At 36.0% G+C, this 21,473-nt stretch overlaps 1 protein-coding gene across 5 annotated transcripts in view; it reads left to right on the top strand.

The window, feature by feature from the left end:
• Window positions 1-21,473, top strand: part of RASAL2 (RAS protein activator like 2) — a 292,067-nt gene that overhangs the window by 81,681 nt on the left and 188,913 nt on the right. For 2 of the 5 annotated variants that reach the window (XM_036272219.1, XM_036272218.1), the window contains exon 1: window positions 14,031-14,911. The exons of the other annotated variants lie outside the window; for them this stretch is intronic. In XM_036272219.1, coding sequence (XP_036128112.1) covers window positions 14,317-14,911 — 595 coding nt within the window. In that variant the 5' untranslated portion in view covers window positions 14,031-14,316. Of the gene's footprint in view, window positions 1-14,030; window positions 14,912-21,473 lie in introns of those variants that run through there. 5 annotated transcript variants of the gene reach the window in all.

Here is a 21,473-nt window from a genome sequence, read left to right as displayed (position 1 = left end):
GTTAATAAACCTCTGTTTAAATTTAAACCACTTAACTATTGGTGCGTCAGTACTTATTACCTGGCTTTGAGAATGAGCCTTATTTTTTTCATCTATAAAATGAAATAGTACTTCATAGAGTGCTGTGAGAATTGTTTAAAAAATGAAACAAGATTGAGGAATATTATAGGCTTTTGATTTAAGGAATAAAATTGATTCCTTAATTTTCAAAAATGTTTATTTGTGGTGCTTATTTTCATTGATTTAAAAAATAAATAAATAGTTGCCAGTGGTATCACATATGCCTAAAAACCTATTGCTTTGCAAATTTGAGGACCATTTACACTCACTAAAACATGTCAAAAAGTAACTGTAGCACTATAAAAAATAAGTCAAGCCAAAAATGAGAAAAGATATTTGCAACATGTAGAACAAAGGATTAACCTGTAAAATAAAGAGCTTTCTCATTCCATCATTTCCCACAGAGTAGACTATGAGTTCCATTTTGTCCCAATTATATTCCATATGTATTTATATTTATGGACTAAAGAACCCGTCTTAGCAGCTATTAGTGTGTTTCCCCTCACTGGACTGTGAGGTCATTGAGGGAATATAGAGTGCATTGTTATTTATGCCCAGTCCTTAGAACAACTCTGAAAATACAGTGAATGCTTTTAAAATATCTGTTGATGTAATTGAATTAATGGGTTTTTGTGTTTTGTTTTGTTTTTTAATTCCTCATCTGAGGATATTTTTCTACTTATTTTCAGATAGAGTGGGAGGGAGGGAGGGAGAGAGAGAGAGAGACAGAGAGATACATCGATGTGATAGAGCCACATCGACTGGTTGCCTCCTGCACGACCCAACCAGGGCCGGTGACAAACCGCAGCCAAGGTATGTGCCCTTGACTGGAATTTAACCCAAGACTCATTGGTCCGTGGCCCCACGCTCTAACCATTGAGCAAAACAGCCGGGCTGAATGAATGTTTTGACCTGAGCAGTTTTTCTTAAAAATCTTTCTCACTAAATATTCATAATGAACTATAAAATGAGGAAATATAGTAGATAGTTTCTGAAGTTCTGCATTTCTAGGATTCTGGTACATGTTGGGATGTTCTGTACTTTGGGAAAGGATGTCTAAAGTGAAAGTGACCCTGTAAAATTGTAGAAAACTGGCAGAGGCATATGTTTAACTAGTTCAGTCATCACAAGGTAGTAGGCATTCAATAAATATTTGTTGAATGAATGATAAGATAACTTACCCAACAAATACTATAGTGAACTGTAACAAGAATAAGTAACTGAACAAACATAGAAACAGCATTTTCAGATTGCTGTTTATATGGTTCTTTTATGTGAGCTCTGTGATGTACTGAATTGTTCATGCCAACTAGCACATATAGGAACTAGGAACATACAGTACTAGGAAATGGGTGAGAGGTAGCAGTATAATAAATAATCCCAAGCAGGGGAGGTGAAAAACTTCACACTAGTTGCTGATAGTATGAGGGAAAAGATGACTAAGAGAAATGAAATTTAAGGTTATTACTCACATGCTTGAGTTTTACCAGTGGTCCATATGGCTGCCATTAACAGGAGATGGCCCATTGTACTTGTAGCTATAGTTTGAGAGATACAGTTTGAGGTGATTTTGTTTGTTTTAAAGTATGAAACGGGCCATGAAAGAACAAGAATAAAAAAGTGGCAAGGGTTAATTTTTAGATGATAGACAAAATTGTTGACAACACTAGTTTTAAAACTTATGAAATTGAGATTTAGTATTTAATTGTAGGAATTATGTTTCTGTATTGACAAATAATCTTAGACTGTTGCTACCATTTGTGAATTTAAGAGTAATGTAGTGAATTTTAGGATGTAATTCCTAGGAGAATTATAATAATGCAAAATAATGTCTAAAAGAGAAGCTTGAAGAAGGATCTCATATAGGATATCAAATGGGGGGCCTTTCATGAAATGTATGTGATTTTATTTATTTTATTTTATTTAATCCTCACCCAAGGATATTTTTGCATCGATTTTTAGATAGAGTGGGAGAGAGACATGGATTGGCTGCCTCCTGCATGACCCCTATTGGGGCCAGGGATTTAACTTGCAACCGAGGTTCATGCCCTTGACCAGGAATCGAACCTGTGACTTTTTGGTCCGTGGGCCAGTGTTCTATCCGCTGAGCCATACTGACCAGGGCAAAATGTATGTGATTTAAAAAATCCCTTATAAGAACTTACTGAGAGAATGAGATCAGAGTTGGAAAGGGACCATCTAGCCCAGGTTTCTAATTTTTTATGACATTTTCACTGTTTTGATCCAGAGTATCAGTTTCTTTGTCTTGTCCCAGAAGGTGGCTGACTCACTGAGGATAAAGGAAGAATCTGATGAAGAGGAGCTTGGGCTTTTTTCCATTACCCAGAGTATAACTCAATAGAATTTACTGAGTATATGGTGGTCATCATGAATTCCGTATTTGCCTAATGATGTAGCTGTACTTTTAAACACAAATGTAAAAATATAAGGGAAATCCTTTACTTTTAGTTGATTCGTGTCAGTATTGCTTGTTAAAGGCCCTTTGAGATTTAGGGATTTCAGCCCCATCAATAAGGATAATATGGCAATCCTATGTTTTCAAGGACCAAATACTTCAGAAGGTTTTCCAATTCCTGCCAGTACAACTTAATGGAGGCTCATAGTGCTAGGATTGGCATGGCTCAGAGTTACCTTTTCTTTCTGGAACTTAGATATCTTTGAGAGGTAGTCTTTCTTACCTCATCTGCCTTATTTCTTATCATTTTCCTTGAGTCATACTGACTAGTATATCTGACTGTCTTCTGTCTAACCCTTTAAATATCATAATTTTGAAATATTTGAGTCTCATTGTTGCAATAAGAATTATATTTACCCATAATCACTTTGGATTTAATTTCTTCTTTTTCTGGTATTTTAGGTGGAAACTTAGATAATTGATTTTAGCTATTTCTTTTTTTACTAATATATGCTTTCAATGTTCCTCTATGCACTTTTGTTGTATCGCAAAGCTTTTGTTTTATTTTTATTTCTATTTAGTTCAAAATTAAGAAAAACTTCTGTTGAGATTTCTTCTTTGACTACTGTGTTTAGAATTGTGTTGTTTAATCTCCTTGTATTTTAGGATTTTTCAGATATCTTTCCATTATTGACTTCTAGTTTAATTCTACTAGGGTTTGAGAGCTTACATTGTATGATGTCTAGTTATTTTGTTAAGGTGTGTTTATGGCCCAAAATGTGGCGTATCTTGATGAATGTTACATGTAAGCTTGAGAAGAATGTGTATTCTGTATATAAAGTAATCTATATATATATAAATTATATCTGTTTGATTGATGGTAATGTTTAGTTCAACTGTGTCCTTACTGATTTTCTGCTTGCTGAATCTGTTTCTGATAGAATGGTGTTGAAACGTAATAGTGGATTCATCTGTTTCTCCTTGCAGCTCTATCAGTTTTTACTCTCTGTAGTTTGATGCTCTGCTGTTAGGCACATACACATTAAGGATTCTTATATTTCCTTGGGAAATTGACTCCCTTTTCCTTTCTTTTAATCCTCACCCGAGAATACCTTTCCATGATTTTCAGATAGAGTGCAAGGGGGGGTGGGGAGAAACATTGATGTGCGAGAGGCACATCATTTGCTTGCCTCCCACATGACCCCAACCAGGGCCAGAATCAAACTGCAACCAAGGTATGTGCCCTTGACCTGAATCAAACCTGCAGCTCTTTGGTCCATGGGCTGACACTCTAACTGCTGAGCCAAACCGGCCAGGGCTGACTTCCTTTTCTATCCCTGATAATTTTCATTGCTATGGAGTTTGCTGATGAAATTAATACAGCTACTTCAGTTTTCTTTGATTAGCATGTTATGTATATTAACATGTTACATCTTTTTCCATCCCTTTACTTTTAATTTATTTGTGTCTTTACATTTACAGCAGGTTTCTTGTAGACAACTCATGGTTGGGTCTTACATTTTTTGTTTTTTTGTTTTTCTATTTTATGTTCAGATAGAGTGGGAGGGAGAGAGATGGGGAGGGGGGTGGAGAGAGAGAGAGAGAGAGAGAGAGAGAGAGAGAGAGAGAGAGAAACATTGTTGTGAAGGGGTGACATCAAGTGGCTGCCTCCCGCACGACCCAACCAGGACTGGGGACAAACTGCAACAGAGATATGTGCCCTTAGCGGGAACCAAACCCGGGTCTCTCTGGACCACAGGCTGATGCTCTAACCACTGAGCCAAACCAGCCAGGGTGGGTCTTGTGTTTTGATCTTTCTTACAATCTCTGTCTTTTAATTGGTGTATTTAGACCATTGACATTTAAAGTGATTGTTGATATATATGCTAAAACAGGAAAGAAAATGGAATAATATAAAATGCTCTATTAAAATAACAAAAGGCAAAAAAGGAGTGGAAGACAAATACAGAAACAAAAAATAAGGGCAACACAAAGAAAGTGGTAACAAATGTAGTGTAATGTAGTATAACACAATTTAAAAAAATAAAACTTTTTAAAGTGGTTTCCCTAGAGTTTGCAATATACATTTAGGACTAATTCAACTCTACTGTCAAATAACACTGTATTGCTTTACAGTTAGTGCAAGTACCGTATAACAAATACTTCTAACTCTTTCCTCTGGCCCCCTTAATTTTGGTGCTTAGCTAAGCCTACTTTAGTACAAGCTGCTAAGTTAATTATCAGATGTACAATGCTTATATTTATTTCAGGTTATCAGAATATTATTCATTTTCCTAGTATGTATTCATTAAAGGATATACAAGACTTGTTGAGAACTTGTAGTTATCTCTTTATGCTTAAGATGTTCTCCAAATGTTAATACTAACATTGAAAATAATTTTTAAGAAATCATGAAAGCCTGGCTGGTGTGGCTCAGTGGTTGAGCATCAACTCATGCACCAAGAGGTCACTGGTTTGATTTCCAGGCAGGGCACATGCCCAGGTTGTGGGCCAAATCCCCAGTGGGGGTGGTGCATGCAGGAGGCGGCCAGTCAATGTTCTCTCTCATTGATGTTTCTATCTTCCTCCCTCTCTCTTCCTCTCTCTCTAAAATCAATAAAGAAAAAAAAAATTGTTTTTTAAATCTTGAAAAAGCCAGAATATAGTTTCTGCATCAACTAAATTGGTATTTCTGGAAAAAACTTTAAAAACTTTTTTCTTTTTATTAAAGTGGTATTTCTTGCCACTTTTTGCCTTCTTCTAATTTCACATCATTTTATCTCTGCTTTAACACTTCTCTTAATCCATACCTCTGAAGAAACAATAGCCACATGGTTTAGGGAAAACAATTCCTTGGAGTATAATAAGAACAGGCATGGAGCCCTGGCCAGTTTGGCTTAGCGGTTGGAACGTTGGCCTGCGGACCAGAGAGTCCTGGGTTCGGTTCCCGCTAGGGGCACGTACCAAATTAAAAAAAAACAAACAAAAAAAAACAGGCATGGAGATTACGTGTTGTGGGTAAAAGAGGCATTGATTAATAATCTCACAAGGAAATGGCCAAATATAGCCATAACTGTAATAGAGAGATACATGGGCTGTAAAGGCCGATAGTCAGAAGATTTGACCTAGTCAGGGAGGGCATGAAAGGCTTTCTCAGGAAGTGGCGCTTGAACTGAAAACTGAAGCATGAGTGGGCAGATGATGAGGGGGGGGAGATTCTTCCTGGTGGAGGGAGCAGTGTGAGCAGGAGCCCTGTGGTGGGGAAGAGAGTGGCTGGTATGAGTAACCAAAACGATTCAAGTTCTTTAAGAGGAAGGCTGAGGGGTGGGGTCGGTAGGGACCAGGCTACTTTCAGGAATTTGGGGTTATTTTGGGTTGTGTTCATAAGAGTAATGAGAAGTCAGTGAAAAGTTTTAAAGAGAATGCAGTAAATTTGCATTTTAAAAAGATTATTCTGGTTTATAAGGTTCATAGGAGATATAGGTAGATGAATTTAGGAAGCTGTTATAATCCAGGTCAGAAATGATAGTAGGTTGATGTAAAGGAAATGGTGAGAAGTAGACAGATTAAATAATACTTAGAAGGGAAAATCATCAAGACTCATTGATCAGATATTAAATGATAAGAAAGGAGGATGACTAAGGTTTGGGGCTTGTACAGCTGGATGGATAATGGTTCCTTTCATTAGGATAAGGAACATTGGAGTAATACCATATTTCAACGGAAAAATCATGGGTTAGGTTTTGTTTGTTTTAAATAAATTTTCTTTATTTTTATTTATCCTCACCCGAGGACATTCCTTTGCATTTATCTTCAGATAGAGCAGGAGGGAGAGAGGGGGGAAGAGAGAGAGAGAAACATCGATATGAGAGAGACACATCGACTGGTTGCCACTCACACTGACCCCAACTGGGGGCCAGGGACAAACTGCAACCAAAGTATGTGCCCTTAGCGGGAACTGAACCCCGGGTCTGGTCCATGGGCCAATGCTCTAACTGCTGAGCCAAACTGGCCAGGGCTCTTCATTGATTTTAGAGAGAGTGGAAGGGAGAAGGAGAGAGATAGAGACATCAATGAGAGAGAACATCCGCTTCCTGCATGCCCCCCACTGGGGATCAGGCCCACAGCCTGGGCATGTGCCCTGACTGGGAATGGATCCGACAACCTTTTGGTGCATGGGTTGATGCTCAAACACTGAGCCACACCAGCTGGGCCATGGATTAGGTTTTACACATTTGAATTTGAGTTGGTCATAAAGTGACAGATTGAATATAGGAGTATGTTGCTAAAAGGAGAGGAGATATGAACTGGAAGTATAAGTTGATATGGTAACTGTGAAGGATGATGTGTATGGTAAGAATATGGAGAAGGTGTACCAAGGACCCAGTTTAAAAAACTCCCAACATTTAGAGACTAGATAGAGAAGAATGAACCTTGAAGGAGACAGAGAAGGTATGATCAGAGACGTTAGAGTAAAATCAGAAGTTTTTATTTTATTTTTAAAATAAGACTAATGTCATTTGGAGTCTTCTGTGTTTTTATTTTAAAAATGTCTTATTTTAAAAAATCATTGATTCCAACACTTGTCTATTAAAAATAATCTTTATTTAACCCTTCTAGACGTATCTTTGTCTCATAAATGAGAAGCAGTTGTGTATGTGTCAGGTGTGTCTTTGAGTTCTACTACTCAGAAGGGAGGTAGTTTTGCCACAGGAAGTGTTTCATCGGGAAGCAGATGTGCTCCAGTGATAGGAGATGGGAAGGGGATGTTTTGTTATTAATTACTTAGCTTTGTATAAACAAAGACTTCGTATTTTTGAAAGATGTTCTCTGCTGGTTTATAGAAATTAATACTATTTGTAAAGCTTTTCATGAGTTGATATAAGAGGTATGGACTTTGTTGTTATAGTAACAGAATTCCAGAACTGTTAATTGTAACATATCATATCTTCTGTTACAAAAGGGTGTGTGGGCTACATGAAGTAAGATAGGAAGTAGTGCTTCTCCTGGGTGGCTCAGTTGGTTGGAGCATTGTCCCATACACCAAAAAAGGTTGCAGCATAGGCACCGCCTAGAAGCTTGTTAGAAATGTGGACTCTGGCCCTCTCTCACTCTGGCTTCACCCATGAAGCAAACTGCATTTTAATTCAGTCTGCAGTTAATTCATCCAAACAGCATAATGTGAGAAGCACTAGTCTGGAAGCAAGAGGTGTTGCTTTGGTTCTTATTGTTCTGATAAAGAGAGGAGGAAGAAAAGAAAAAGTTTGAACTGAATTTACTAAGGTTAAGAGCTATTTCCTTCCCCTTTGTGTTTATTGTGACCTCCAATGGCAAGATCTCCTGTTGATTTTTACCTAGTTTTTACCATAGCAGTTACTTGCAAGAGAGAGAAAATACAGTCAGTTCTGCTGTTAGGTTGTTTTGAAAATGAGGATTTGTATCATGTGGTTAATATTAGGGAACAGTTATTTTTATTATGTGAATTTTGTGTTTGCTTAAATGCCATTCATCTGAGATTCACTAGCTGAAAGCAGAAAACTGCACAGATGAACCATGCCATGTAGGACATATTCAGAAGGCATACATCTCAACCAACTGCCAGCCACCTTGATTCTCTAGGTTTCGTGAGCCACACCATCCACTTATGGTGTTACAGCTCTTTGTAGGATTTCAGGTAACACTCCTTCCACCACTTTACATTGTAAACAACAAAGCTGCAACCCTGATGCCCACTGCCCCAGGTTTTTTTCAAATGTAGGCTTTTTTCAAGGTAATATATTTATTTTTGGCATTTAGGTAAAATGTTCTAGTTTTTATTAACTTCCTGACTTATGTGTCGAAGTTTCTGAGTGTTGCTCTCCAAACCCCCATTTTTCTGATAAGCCCTGTAATTTTATTATGCAATTCCATACAGTGTGGTGATTTTTTAGGAATGCATGTCACATTATAGCAGACTTGACTATAACAATAGAATCTCAAGATCAAGAGACTCTCAAAAGAAATTGGTTCTTTCCATTATGCCTTAGACTTGGTAAAAATCCCCTTCCTACTCACTTTTCTAACACCCTGTATATTCCCCTTCCCAAGGTCAGCCTTTCCTGATCAACTTGCAGTTCCAAGAGGGCAGGGACAGTCTGTCCTGTTTTTTTTTGTTCCTCTAGTTCTAATGTAGTACCTGACACATTGTAGATGCTCAACAGTAATTTGAAATATGACTGAATATAAGGATTTCTATATTTATTTAGGGAATTCAAATGTTTCTTTTGCCTTAGCAACAAGAATGGTTCTTAAGGCTGTGTTTTAAATGTTACATATTATTAATAAGACAACTTTAACATAGTTAGTTTGATACTTGAGGTGGCAGAAACATTCTTATTCTGACACGACCCTGATCAACCAATTTTTATAGTAGGTTTCATAATGAATGTAGCAATTTAGTGGTACTGGTGTCATTGCTTCTAATTTTTAGAAATTATAAATCCTGTGATTATTTTCTTTAAAAATTCATTATACAGGGTGGGGCAATAGGTTTACAGTTTTTATGGAAAATAATATAATTATTCATAATAATACAAGAATAAACTCTGTTTCCAGTACTCACAACTGTAAACCTACTTTGCCCCACCCTGTACATATTAAGAAAATTTAGAAAGTGAAGTGTGCCAAGTTATTATTTTAAATTCAGGTTAAAGATAAAACTTAGAGAAATAACTAACACAAACCATACTAGGCTTTCCTAATGAGAGAGGAAGCATTTGTCCAATCAAACTTGAGCCAGCTGTGAGAGAGAGGAATCTTCCCCTTTATCTTTGACTGTTGGTACTTAGGGACTGTCACTTCCTTACTCTGTCGTTCTTTGCTTTCTGATTCCACTTGAATCTTTTTCTGTGTTACTTACTATTTTTAAGGTCCATATTCCTCAAGTAGGGAAGTTTATGATAAGGAGAACTGTGGTAGTTCCTCAAAAGAATTGAGTTGCTGAGTTTAGAAACTACAATAACTATTTTTACCCATAACCTTACCTGTTTAGTGTGTAAAAGTATTTTCTCATTTAACATTGAGTCTCTGAATTTCACTGGATTATAGGGCTCAAGTTCTAGCCTTCCTATGCAACTTTTCTCAAAATTATAGATTTAACTTAATTTTCCATTAAGGTATTTTAATAGATGATCTTGATTAACTTCCCTTTTCCATAATACCTGTGGAAGTAGATATTTTGTATTACCCAAAAGATACCATATTAACAATAAATATATCTGTATTATAAACCCAAATGAAGTAGTTATGAAATTTTAAAATGTTTACTGTGTCCTTCTTTTTTTTAACTTGGGTACTTCTATTTTGATGTAATTTTAAACCTATGAAAAATTTTCAGGAGTGCAGGAAACTCCCATATACTCTTTACCTAGATTCAACATTTGTATGTAGATATTTTGCCCCATTTGTTTTATCATATATATATATTTTTTTATCCTCACCCGAGGACATTTTTCCATTTTTTGTACAGACAGAGTGGGAGGGAGAGAGAGGAAGAGAGAAAGAGGGAAACATCGATGTGAAAGGGACACATCGAGTGGCTGCCACCCGCACGACCAACCAGGGCCGGGGACAAACTGCAACCGAGGTACATGCCCTTAGCGGGAACCGAACCTGGGTCTCTCCGGACCGCAGGTGGACGCTCTAACCGCTGAGCCAAACTGGCCAGGGCTGTTTTATCACATTTTATCTACCTTTACACACATAGCTTTTTTCTTGACTCCTTTGAGAGTAAGTTGGAAACATCATGTCCCTATATCCCTAAATATTTGTATAAATTTTCTAAGAATAAGAATATTTTCTTTTATAACCACAGTAAAATTACCAAAATCAGGGAATTTAACATTAATATGATTCTGTTAATATAATCCATAATTCATATTCAAATATTATCAATTCTTCCAATAATGTCCTTTATGGCTGTTACCCCCTACTCCCAGTTCAGGATCCAGTTTATGCAATGCTTTTTTTATTTTTAATTAATTTATTTTTGTTACAGATGTTTCTCCTTTTCCCCCCACTGGTTTTCTCCCCCTCCCCGCCCTGTCCCCAGCTTTGTTGTCCATGTCCATTGTTCATGCATACATGCATATAAGTTCTGTGGTTTATCTCTCCCCCACCACCCCCTCTTCTGGGGATTGTCAGTCTGTACCCCACTTCCACGTCTCTGGGACTACCCCGTTCCTCAGACTGTTATGTTCATTATATTCCACAAATAAGTGAGATCATATAATACTTGTCTTTCTCTGTTTGGCTTGTTTCACTTAGGATGATACTTTCCAGGTCCCTCCATGTAGTCTCAAAGGATAAGAGATCTTTCTTTCTTATAGCTGCGTAGTACTCCATTGTGTTTATGTACCACAGCTTTTTTATCCATTCGTCTACTGGTGGACACTTGGGCTGTTTGCAGATCTTAGCTATTGTAAATAGTGCTGCTACAAACATGGGGGTACATATATTCTTTCTGATTGGTGTTTCAGGCTTCTTAGGGTGCAATGCTTTTAATTATCTTGAATGGCAACAGTTCCATAGCCTTTCTTTTATTTTCTTGACTTTGACATTTTTGAAGCAAGGAGTACAGTTATTTTGTAGGTCTTTAGTTAGAGGTTAGATTTGGGACGTGATGTTGCTTGTGATTAGATTAGGTTATGTTTTTTTTTTTTGTTTTTTTTCCAGAAATATTGTGACTGATGTTGTATTCATTACAGTCCATCATATCAGGAGGCATATAATGTTAGTTTATTCCAGTATTGGTATTCATTTATTCATTCTCTTTGATGTACAACTTGCTTTCCTTAAGCCTAACACTCACAGAAAATACTTCTAGAATTGTTAACCCATAACACTAGATAAGCAAATGCAAACCTACTAACTAGAATTCAGTATTGCTTACAGTATTTTAAGGTAAAATTTAATTTTGGCAAAATATGTAAATCTTAAGGGAACAGTTGGATGAGATTTGACAAATACACTCACATTCATATCCCTACCAAGACTTAGAAAGCTTCCATCATTCAGAAGGCTTCCTGGTGACTCTTTCTTGTTAATACTGCCTGCCACCGACAACTGTTTTTCTAATTTTTTCTCCCAAGTTACCCATTATTACGCCACATCCCCCCATTCCCTCTGGTAACTACCATATTATTGTCTGTGTCTATGAGTTTTTGTTTCTTTTCTTGTTTATTTGTTGCTTTCAGTTTTATATCCCACATATGAGTGAAATCATGTGGTTCTTAATGTTTTCTGATTAATTTTGCCTAGTATGATATTCTCAAGATCCATCCATGTTGTTGTAAAGGGCAATATTTCATCTTATGGCTGAGTAGTATTCCATTGTATATATGTACCATATCTTCTTAACCCAATCATCTATCAGAGGACACTTTAGTTGTTTCCATGTCTTTGCCACCATGAACAGTGCTGCAATGAACATAGGGGTGCATATATCTTTGTCAATAAATGTTTTCTAATTTTTTGGGTAGATACCTGGAAGATGAGTTGCTGGGTCATATGTTAACCCTATTCTTAATTGTTTTAGGAACTTCCATACTATTTTCCATAGTGGCAGAGGACCTAAACTGACACATCTCCCAGGAATACATACAAGTGGTCAACAGATAAATGAAAAGATGCTCATCTTCACTAGCTATTAGGGAAGTGCAAATCAAAACTACAATAAGATACCACCTCACACCTGTTAGAATGGCTGTTGTCAACAAGACAAGCTATAACAAGTGTTGGAGAGGTTGGAGAAAAAAAGGAACCCTCATTCACTGCTAGTGGTGATAAACTGGTACAGCCACTATGATTTTCTTAATGCCTTCTGTTGAGCAGAATCTTTCCATTTTTATGAATTCATATTAATGTTTTTCTATCATGGTTATTGCTTTCTATGTTCTGAGAAATTTTGCCTACCCTCAGTTCACAAAAATATTCTCTTCTGTATTCTTTAACGACCTTTACTGTCTTATATTTTTCATTTAGATTTATTTTACATCACAGATTAATTTTTGTGGATGATTCAGTGTGCCATAATAGAGACTAGAGCTTAATGTATATTGTTTTTTTTTTTAACAAGAAAAATATTATGATTATAAGTTACTCTAATTTGATATATTACGCTTTTCTTTGAATTTTTTTTTTCTTTATTGATTTTAGAGAGAGAGGAAGGAAGAGGGAGAGAGAGATAGAAACATTAATGAGAGAGAATATTGGCCACCTCCTGCATGCCCCCCACTGGGGATTTGGCCCACAACCTGGGTATGTGCCCTGACCAGGAATCGAACCGGCAACCTCCTGGTGCATGGGTCAATGCTCAACCACTGAGCAACACCAGCTGGGCTGATATATTGTGCTTTTGGAAAAGCTGAGTATTTCAACATTAATTTAATATAGAAATGTGTAAGTTTACAGACTAAGCAAATGAAAATGAGTTTATTGCTTTATGATAATGAGAATAATTAGAACATTTTAACATGTTTAAAAGAATAGGTATATTACTAAATTTACCGTTTCTACATTAATAAGAGAGACTTTGTGAGAACTTTTTGACTGTACCCAATATACAAATAAATGGATAGTTTTTAAGTTTTATAGATGAAATCATCATTTTTTATTTAACTTGCAAAGAGATTTGATTGCCATGTTATATCTCTTTTATTGTTGGTCTACAGTCTGTCAGGCTTTCCATTTGAAACCCCTATTTTCAGGAGTTTATGAGCAGACAGTTGAAAAAAAATTAACCAACCAAAATCTTGGCATTCATGCTCTTGGTTCAATAGAAGGTACTTACTTTAACAAAATTTTAAATAGTCAGCTTTTTGTAAAATTGTAAGCAGCACAAAGAGGAATAAAGGAATTTCTTTGGTTAAATAAATAGGGAATAGTTTTCCAGACAACTTACCCCAATTCGATTTACAAAGCAAACTTTTCCCTTCTAGAAATCATTTAAGTATGTACGGTCCTGTGTTCCAGAGGCCACAAGTTCTTGCCTCAAGACATTTTCCCCCTTGCTATCTTTCCTAGCAAATATCCTTTATCCCTGTTCTCTTTTTATCCATTATGGTTTTTTAAAAATTCTCCACAATATATTTACAATAAAAATGGCTTTAAATGTTGGCATTTTTTGTGTCCTTTTTCCTCCACTTTGCAGTGTCTAATCAAGCAAAACTACCTATTGATTGCAAAACAATATTAACTTGGAGAGAAGTGTTATAAATAGCAATGTTTTTCTTGAAATTAAATTTCTGAAATCCAGACTTTAAAAATTGTTCTGAAGAGCTGTCACTTAAAAAGCTGGCTTTTAGGCAGGTTTTCTTTCTTTTTTTTTCCTTCCGGAAAGTGTGGATGTCAGCCCGAATACTTTCACATTCTGTTTTTAACCTACTATCATTTGCATGGTGAACACTTAACTACTATTGGTCCATAAAGGTGTCTGTGGGTTTTTTGTTACTTTTATTTCACTTCTTATTTTTTAAAAAAACCATTTCCTGAAAACCTAGTACAGACATGTAACCTACAGAAGGAAGCAAGATGATCTGGAAATCTTTACTTTTGCTGTACTCTGAAGCTAATTTGCTTCAGGCTAGAGATTTTGGGTGCTGCTGAAATTTTGGTGATCTGGGAAAATAGGGTAATAGAATAACATGACACCAGATCTTAAGCAGCAACATCTGCTGTGGTTCAAAGCCACACAAAGAAAGCTACTTAAGCAGTTGAATGTTTTGGACTGCACGGACAAGTGCGGTTCAACTGCAAAGACTGCAGAGTAGAGGGAACTTACAGCTTAGAGAAGTTGTTTAAAAATGGAGTCCTGGAAGATGAGCATCTTTAAGAGACAAGCATCACCTTGTCCTCCAAGCTATCGAAGATCTTTATCAGAACCTGCTTATGCAAATTCAGAGATAGGAACAAGTTTAAAGAGTTATCCATGGTGTGGTCCAGTGAAAAGCAAGAGGAAGAAAAACGAACATGTTTCCAATTTAGGAAAGCCATTGAGTGCTTATCGGTGGCAAACACATCCCAGCCTTAGGTGCAAAGGGTGCAAGAAAGAGAGTATGCAAAATAATACAGGAGATTTGGATGAAACACAACAAAACGTCCTGCCAAAGATGGTTGAAAATGATGCTCCTGCTTCTGCTGATGAGGTCCTTGGAACATCAACAGAGAAGCTGAACCTGGCCAACACCCGGTCACTTCGGGTTCCATTCACCAGATCTATTTCAGAGCCAGAACCCCGCTGCAGTATCAGATTTGTTAGACCATGGTCAACTTCAGTAAGGTCGGTGGAGTCTGAGCAGCAGGGATATTTCATCCGTGGCATTTTCTCTACTCTTTCCAATGGCTTCTCCAGGATGCTGAGTCTAAAAGGAGAATCAACCAATGAGCCAGTAAGAGAAGGTATATTGTAATGCATAAGGGGAAAGAATGGGATGTCTTTTGAATTTTAATTATTTGTGTTTACAATAAGCTAAACTATACTATTTGCTCATTGTAAGTCAAATTTATGTAATTAATACCCTTTTTAAAAAGTGATAAACACTACTTCAGAGACCTTCTGTTTCAATGAATAATAATAAATAATAGTAAAATATGGATTTAGTTCAATTAAATAATTTTTATATTATGTTATACTCTCGAACTCTATTTTGGAGCCTATTTAAAAATGTTTTATTTTTTAACCCTTAAGTTTTCCAAATTAAATGCAATTTAGAGTGAGAAATAATTGAATAATTTCCTCATGACAGAGTTGGGAATTAAAAAACAGAATTTTTACAGTTATCTCTTTATAAAAATTAACAAATGTTATTAGAGAGAACTATTTACAGCAGAATTGTTTTTAAAAAGTTGAAATTTTAATTTGCATATGTCATAACCAAACAATTTGCATTTGGAAGTGGAAGATGCAAGTCTTGAATATGTTCAGATGGCAAAATTGAAATTCGTGTTTGATCATTTCAGAAACAGAATTATCAAAACCTTATTAGAACTTGTTTAAATTTAAAAAGCTTTTATGTTGATGGTAGCATTGTTAAAACAAAAAAAATAAAATAAAATCTTTACATTTTTATCTGATGGCCTTGGAAATGACTGACCTAATCTGATGAGTTATTTCAGTTCTCTGTTTGTTCAGTTTTTGTTTTTGAAAATGTTTACACTGAAGCTTTGATATTATCTTCATCCAGTTGAGATCATTTTTGGACAAGCTGTGACTATTAGAAAATTTCAGCTTATCTTTATTATGAGATTGACCACATCAGCAGGACTTGAAACTCTAAAATTATGTGAATTAAGGAATTTTGTTATTGGAGTGCAATTTAATTTCTTTTAAAATAAAGTTTGAGAATGCAAAAGGGTGAAGAATTAAGTAATTTTCCAAATGTATATGTGCCAGTAATTCATTATTTCACCTAAACTCTGTCTTCTCTAGATTTTTCTTGGCTCAGTGAATTTTAATGATACTATTAAGTATTTCTGTTTTCTTTTTATCCATGGCTTATAAATAATTAGCAAGAGTAAAATCTTTCTTGATGAGCCTTTATTAACATTCCATTAACATTTTTGAAAGATTAAGTTTGTTGCATTTCCTTGGATGCTAGTATATCTGTTTCAATCATAGGCTGATGTAAAGGAACATCAAAAGAAATTAAATGTTTAAAATAAATTCTTTTAAAAAATTTATTATTTAGTTCAACCTGTGTGCCTCAGTGGTTGAGCGTCAACCCATGCACCAAGAGGTTGCCAGTTCGATTTCCGGTCAGGGCATATGCCCTGGTTGTGGGCCTTATCCCCAGTGGGGGGTATGCAGGAGGTGGCCAGTCAGTGTTCTCACTCATTGATGTTTTTGTTTTTCCCTCTCACTTCCTCTCTCTCTAAAATCAATAAGGGAAAAAAAATTTTTTTTTTTAATTTGTTGTTTATATTTATTTATTTATTTTTTGCCATCACCATTTATCCCCTCCGTGCCCTCTTCACTTCACCTCCACCCACTCCCCTGCCCTGCCACAGAATCAGTGCCACTCAACAGTTAACATGTGTGCATTTGATAAAAAAAAATCTGTGAGTGTTTTTGTTTTTTTTTTGTTAATCCTCACCCAAGGATATTTTTCCATTAATGTTTAGATAGAGTGGAAGGGAAGGAGGGAGAGAGAGAGAGAGAGAGAGAGAGAAACATCAATGTGAGAGAGACACATCAATCAGCTGCCTCCCACACAACCCCCACTGGGGCTGGGGATCAAACCCACAACCAAGGTATGTGCCCTTGATCGGGAATGGAACCTTCAACCCTTCAGTCCATGGGCCAATGTTTGAACTGCTGAGCCAAACCGGCCAGAGTGAAAGCTGTAGGTTTTTAAAAAGTATTTGTGTCTATAAACATTTTTGGACTTTTGTAGGTAACTTTCAGTTTTTAGTAAGTATGCCAAGCTGTTGACCATGTGTGAGGTGTTTTGAGAATGTGTAGCTGCTTTTTACAATTTTGGTCTTCTTAAGGAGATATAAAATATTCTGCATTTATTACTTCCTAATACCTTATTCATTCTTATCATGGAATAATTATGCATGTGGAAGCTTCTACAAAGTTTAAGGTAATATTATAAGGGATTTTAAGTTCAGTAAAAACAGTATATAGTATTGCTACCAGTTAGATCAGCAATTTTTAGTAAACATTTACTATATCTCCTAATGCGTCACCATTGGAGAGTCAAGCTCTTTAGCTTGAACTGTAATTTTTTTTTTTTTTACTAAATTTTTTTGTTTGTTTATTGATTTTAGAGGAGGGAGAAGGAGAGAGAGAGAGAGAAACATCAATGAGAGAGAACATCCTGCATGCTCCCCACTGGGGATTGGGCCCACAACCTGGTCATGTGCTCTGACCAGGAATCGAACTGGTGACCTCTTGGTGCATGAGTTTATGCTCAATCACTGAGCCACACTGGCCGGGCTGAACTGTACTTTTTAATACAAAGATTGTAGCTACTTTTTGTCAAGAGATTGCTTTTCCTCTTTGGGTAGTAGCTTGTACCCAGCATAGAGTCTGTGTCAGTGATTTTCTAACCTTCAGTTGTGAATCTTTCTTCATTTCTCTTCTCCTACAAGGGAAAGAGTATGAGTAGCTTAGGAGACCTGAATTCTACTTCCATCTTTGCCAGTTACCATATGTGAAATTTAATCTCTGAATTTTTCTTTACACTTTTGTGGAATAGTAATTCCTTCTTTTCAAGTGATAAATGAAATTTGAAAATGCTAAGTAAGTTATAGTTTACATAACATTTATTCACAAATTCTATGTGAATAAAAAGGGTTCTTACCAGAGTTGCTATTACAGTATTGTGGTCTTTAAGTCTGTGTTAAGAAAATCAATATATTTATTAATTTGAAACCTACTAGTGTTTGTTACTTTCCTTCTTCTGTATGAATTGCAAGATGTGAGAGGCATTAAATAATGTAGTAGGTATTTAAAGCATTTAAAACAGTGTTTGGCACATAGCAGTTCTATATATATGTATGTATATATATATAGTTTTTATTAAGAAAGTGAACTTACATGGGTACAGTTACTTTTTTTAAATAAGGTAAAAGAAGGTAACTGGTAGGTGTGTTTGTTATAATTACTGAATGTAAATAAATTGTAATGTTTTAGTCTTAAATTCTGTGAACTCAAACTTGTTTTGAGCATGTACATGTTTTGAGCATAAACAAATAACAATTTCTTATTTCATAGCTGAACACAATGACCCTCAAGCTTAAAGCAATGAAATATACTATACTCAGGGTCCCTAACCAATTTAAGAGGGAGAAGAACCTCAGTGACTTCACTACTACTCTGTGTTCAATTTTTCAGTTGTACGATATGTATTCCTTCATCTGATATAATGTGTAGTTCCAGATATAATATTAAAAAATTAAACATTCCTCTTATAGCTAAATGTAATTCCAGCTGCATAGGGTCCGTGGCTAAGCATGGAGCCAACATGCTTGCAATAGGGGAAATAAATGGAAATATCCATTAAGAGAGAAATAACTAAACATTATAGCATATCAGATCAACAAAATTCCATATAGTCTACATAGTTGCCACTTACCAACTGTGTGAAATTTAGGAGAAACTATAAAATTATAAAGATGTGTGTGTGGCCCTGGCCGGTTTGGCTCAGCGGTTAGAGCATCGGCCTGCGGTCCCGAGAGACCCGGGTTCGGTTCCCGCTAAGGGCACGTGCCTCGGTTGCAGTTTGTCCCCGGCCCTGGTTGGTCGTGCGGGTGGCGGCCACTCGATGTGTCCCTTCATGTCGATGTTTCTCTCTCTCTCTCTTCCTCTCTTTCCCTCCCTCTCTGTCTGAACAAAAAAAAAATGTCCTCGGGTGAGGATGAAAAAAAAAAAAAAAGTGTGTGTGTGTGTGTGTATGTGTATAAAATGTGTGTAATGCCCAGCTGGAGTGGCTCAGTGGTTGAGCATCAACCCATACACCAGGAGGTTGCTGGTTTGATTCCGGTCAGGGCACGTGCCCCTGTTGCGGGCCTGATCCCCAGTGGGGGCATGTAGGAGGCAGCCAATCAATGTTCTCTCTCATCGATGTTTCTCTCTCTCTCTCTCTCTCTCACACACACACACACACACACACACACACATCAATAAAGAAAAATAAATAAAATGTGTATAACACTTAGAAAGTAGAAATTACTGGGAGGCAATTTTATTCCTAAATTATTTTTCTTCCTCTGTTAGTTTCTATAGATAGGAATGAAAGCTTAAAAAAGTAAGAAAGTAGTGTTGAATACAAACTGTAATGGAAAAATAAAATAAAAAGAAAATTAAATATACTTTAGGTAGTTCTCCTTTCTGATTATAGTTTATACTTTCTCTGTATAATTTCATAGTAATAAGAATATCCTCTTTCCTCAGTGTTAGTTATGTTTTTAAGGACCCCCTAACTTGGGAATTATAATACTTCATTTTTTTCTTCTCGATAATTTTTAAATATTCTGTCAGTTTTTAACAACTACAAAATCTTATTGAAAAGGACCGTATACATTAACTCAATAATTGCTTATTGAGTTTCTTAGACACTGTTCTTGGTGCTGAGAACATGGCACATTTTTCATTAATGTGCAGCTTCTTTATTTATTCTAAGGTATCAGTAACCATTTTAGAAAAAAAAAATAAAGTCATCTAGGTTCACAAGATGTACATATAATAAACAGTGGTAAGGTGTATGTAGTATAAGAATTTAGCACCTCAGATCTTTTCTATAATTGGGCCTTCTGTTTTTTAAATATTATAATCAATTAATGAGAGATGTCTCTACAAATTCAGAGAAATATTTTCTTCCTGCTATTTCTCTTAAGAATCTCTGTATACACCTACCCAGCTAACATCTTGTCACCCATCTGTTGCATCTAAGCTGTCCTGAAGTTGTTGATACAATGTTTTGTCACTTCTGACATTTATGTTTTCTGTTGTTAAGCAACTTTGAAGTTAATAATTTAAGTTTTTTAAAACTTAGGCAGTGAACTTTAATACTTTAGGCTATTTATGTAAAATTCTACATTTAAAATTATTCAACATATCAATATAATTCTTTTTTTTTTTTTTTCAATAAATATATTCTGGGAGTATTAATCTGCTAGGGCTGCCATAACAAAATACCACAGACTAAGTAGCTTAAAAAACAGAAATTTATTTTCTCACAGTTCTACAGACTGGCAGTCTAAGATCACGGTGTGGGCGGGGTTGCTTTCTCCTGAGGCGTTGTCAGCTTGCAGATGGGTCTGTGTTGTGTTCTCACTTGGCCTTTCTTCTGTACATAGGTGCTTCTAGTATCTCTTCCTCTCTGTTAAAGACACCAGTCCTGTTGGATTGGGGCCCCATCTCATTATGACCTCATTTAACCTTAATTACTTTTTTAAAGGTCCTGTGTTCAAATACAGTCACATTGGAGGTTAGGGCTTCAATATATGATCTTTCACACAGTTCAGTTCATAACAACAGGTAACAGGTAGCAGGTAACAGAGATCTCAACAATTATGAGGTTATTAATGCAATATAATAGCGTAAAATTTACAATGTCATATGAGCCTGGCATGTGAGGTGTTGCTCAGTGGATGGAGCATGGTCCCATGCACTGAGAGGTCCCGGTTTGATTCCCGATCAGGGCACATGCCTGGGTTGCAGGTTCGATCCCCAGTAGGGGGCGTGTAGGAGGCAGCCTATCAATGTTTCTGTTTCACATCAATGTTTCTCTCTCTCTCTAAAAAAAAAAATCAATAAAAACATTTAAAATAAAATGTCACATGACATAGCCACATATATGCTCAAACTTTAAAAAATGTATTGTGAAGTTGAGTAGCTTCAGAAAAAAAGAGACTACTTTAAATTTATGTCTTGTTTTTCTCATTGTACATGTATGTGCTTTTTTAGAATGGTTGTAGTCAGTGTAAAATAAATGCTAAGGTGTTTTCCTTTTCTTCATTTAAGACTATTTCATATACATTCCCATCTAGTGACCAGGAATGAAAATGGCAAGGATGTTGGACTGTCTGACAATCTATAATATTTAAATGTTGCATTTTAGTTGTTTATAGTTTTTTTTCTATTATAATTTTCACTTATGGAAATCTCTTTTTTATTCCTGTTGGCTTATTTTGGGGGCACATTAGGAATAATGAATTATATTTTGGAATGTGACTGTCTTGTAGCTTATTATATATTGTAAAGTTTTCCACTAGAAAGATATAACACAATAATAATGCCTATAACAATTTAGGAGTACAATTTCCTCCATGAGCGTACCAATTTGGACTTAAGGATTCTGTTTTGTTTTCTTTGTTTGTTTGTTTTCTTGTACTCAGAGTATGGGGTGGGGGCAAGGAAAAGATCTTCGGAGTTGGACAAATGGGTTTTTACCCATACTGCTGTCTCGTTATACAGCTGAGAAAATTTTCTATAACTTTTCTAAGCCTCCAT

This window comes from Molossus molossus, unplaced genomic scaffold, assembly GCF_014108415.1.
Source record: "Molossus molossus isolate mMolMol1 unplaced genomic scaffold, mMolMol1.p scaffold_m16_p_20, whole genome shotgun sequence".
In the NCBI taxonomy this organism is placed as follows: Eukaryota; Metazoa; Chordata; class Mammalia; order Chiroptera; family Molossidae; genus Molossus; species Molossus molossus.
The sequence above is the reverse complement of the archived record's forward strand: the minus strand, read 5'-3'. Positions and strand labels throughout refer to the sequence as shown.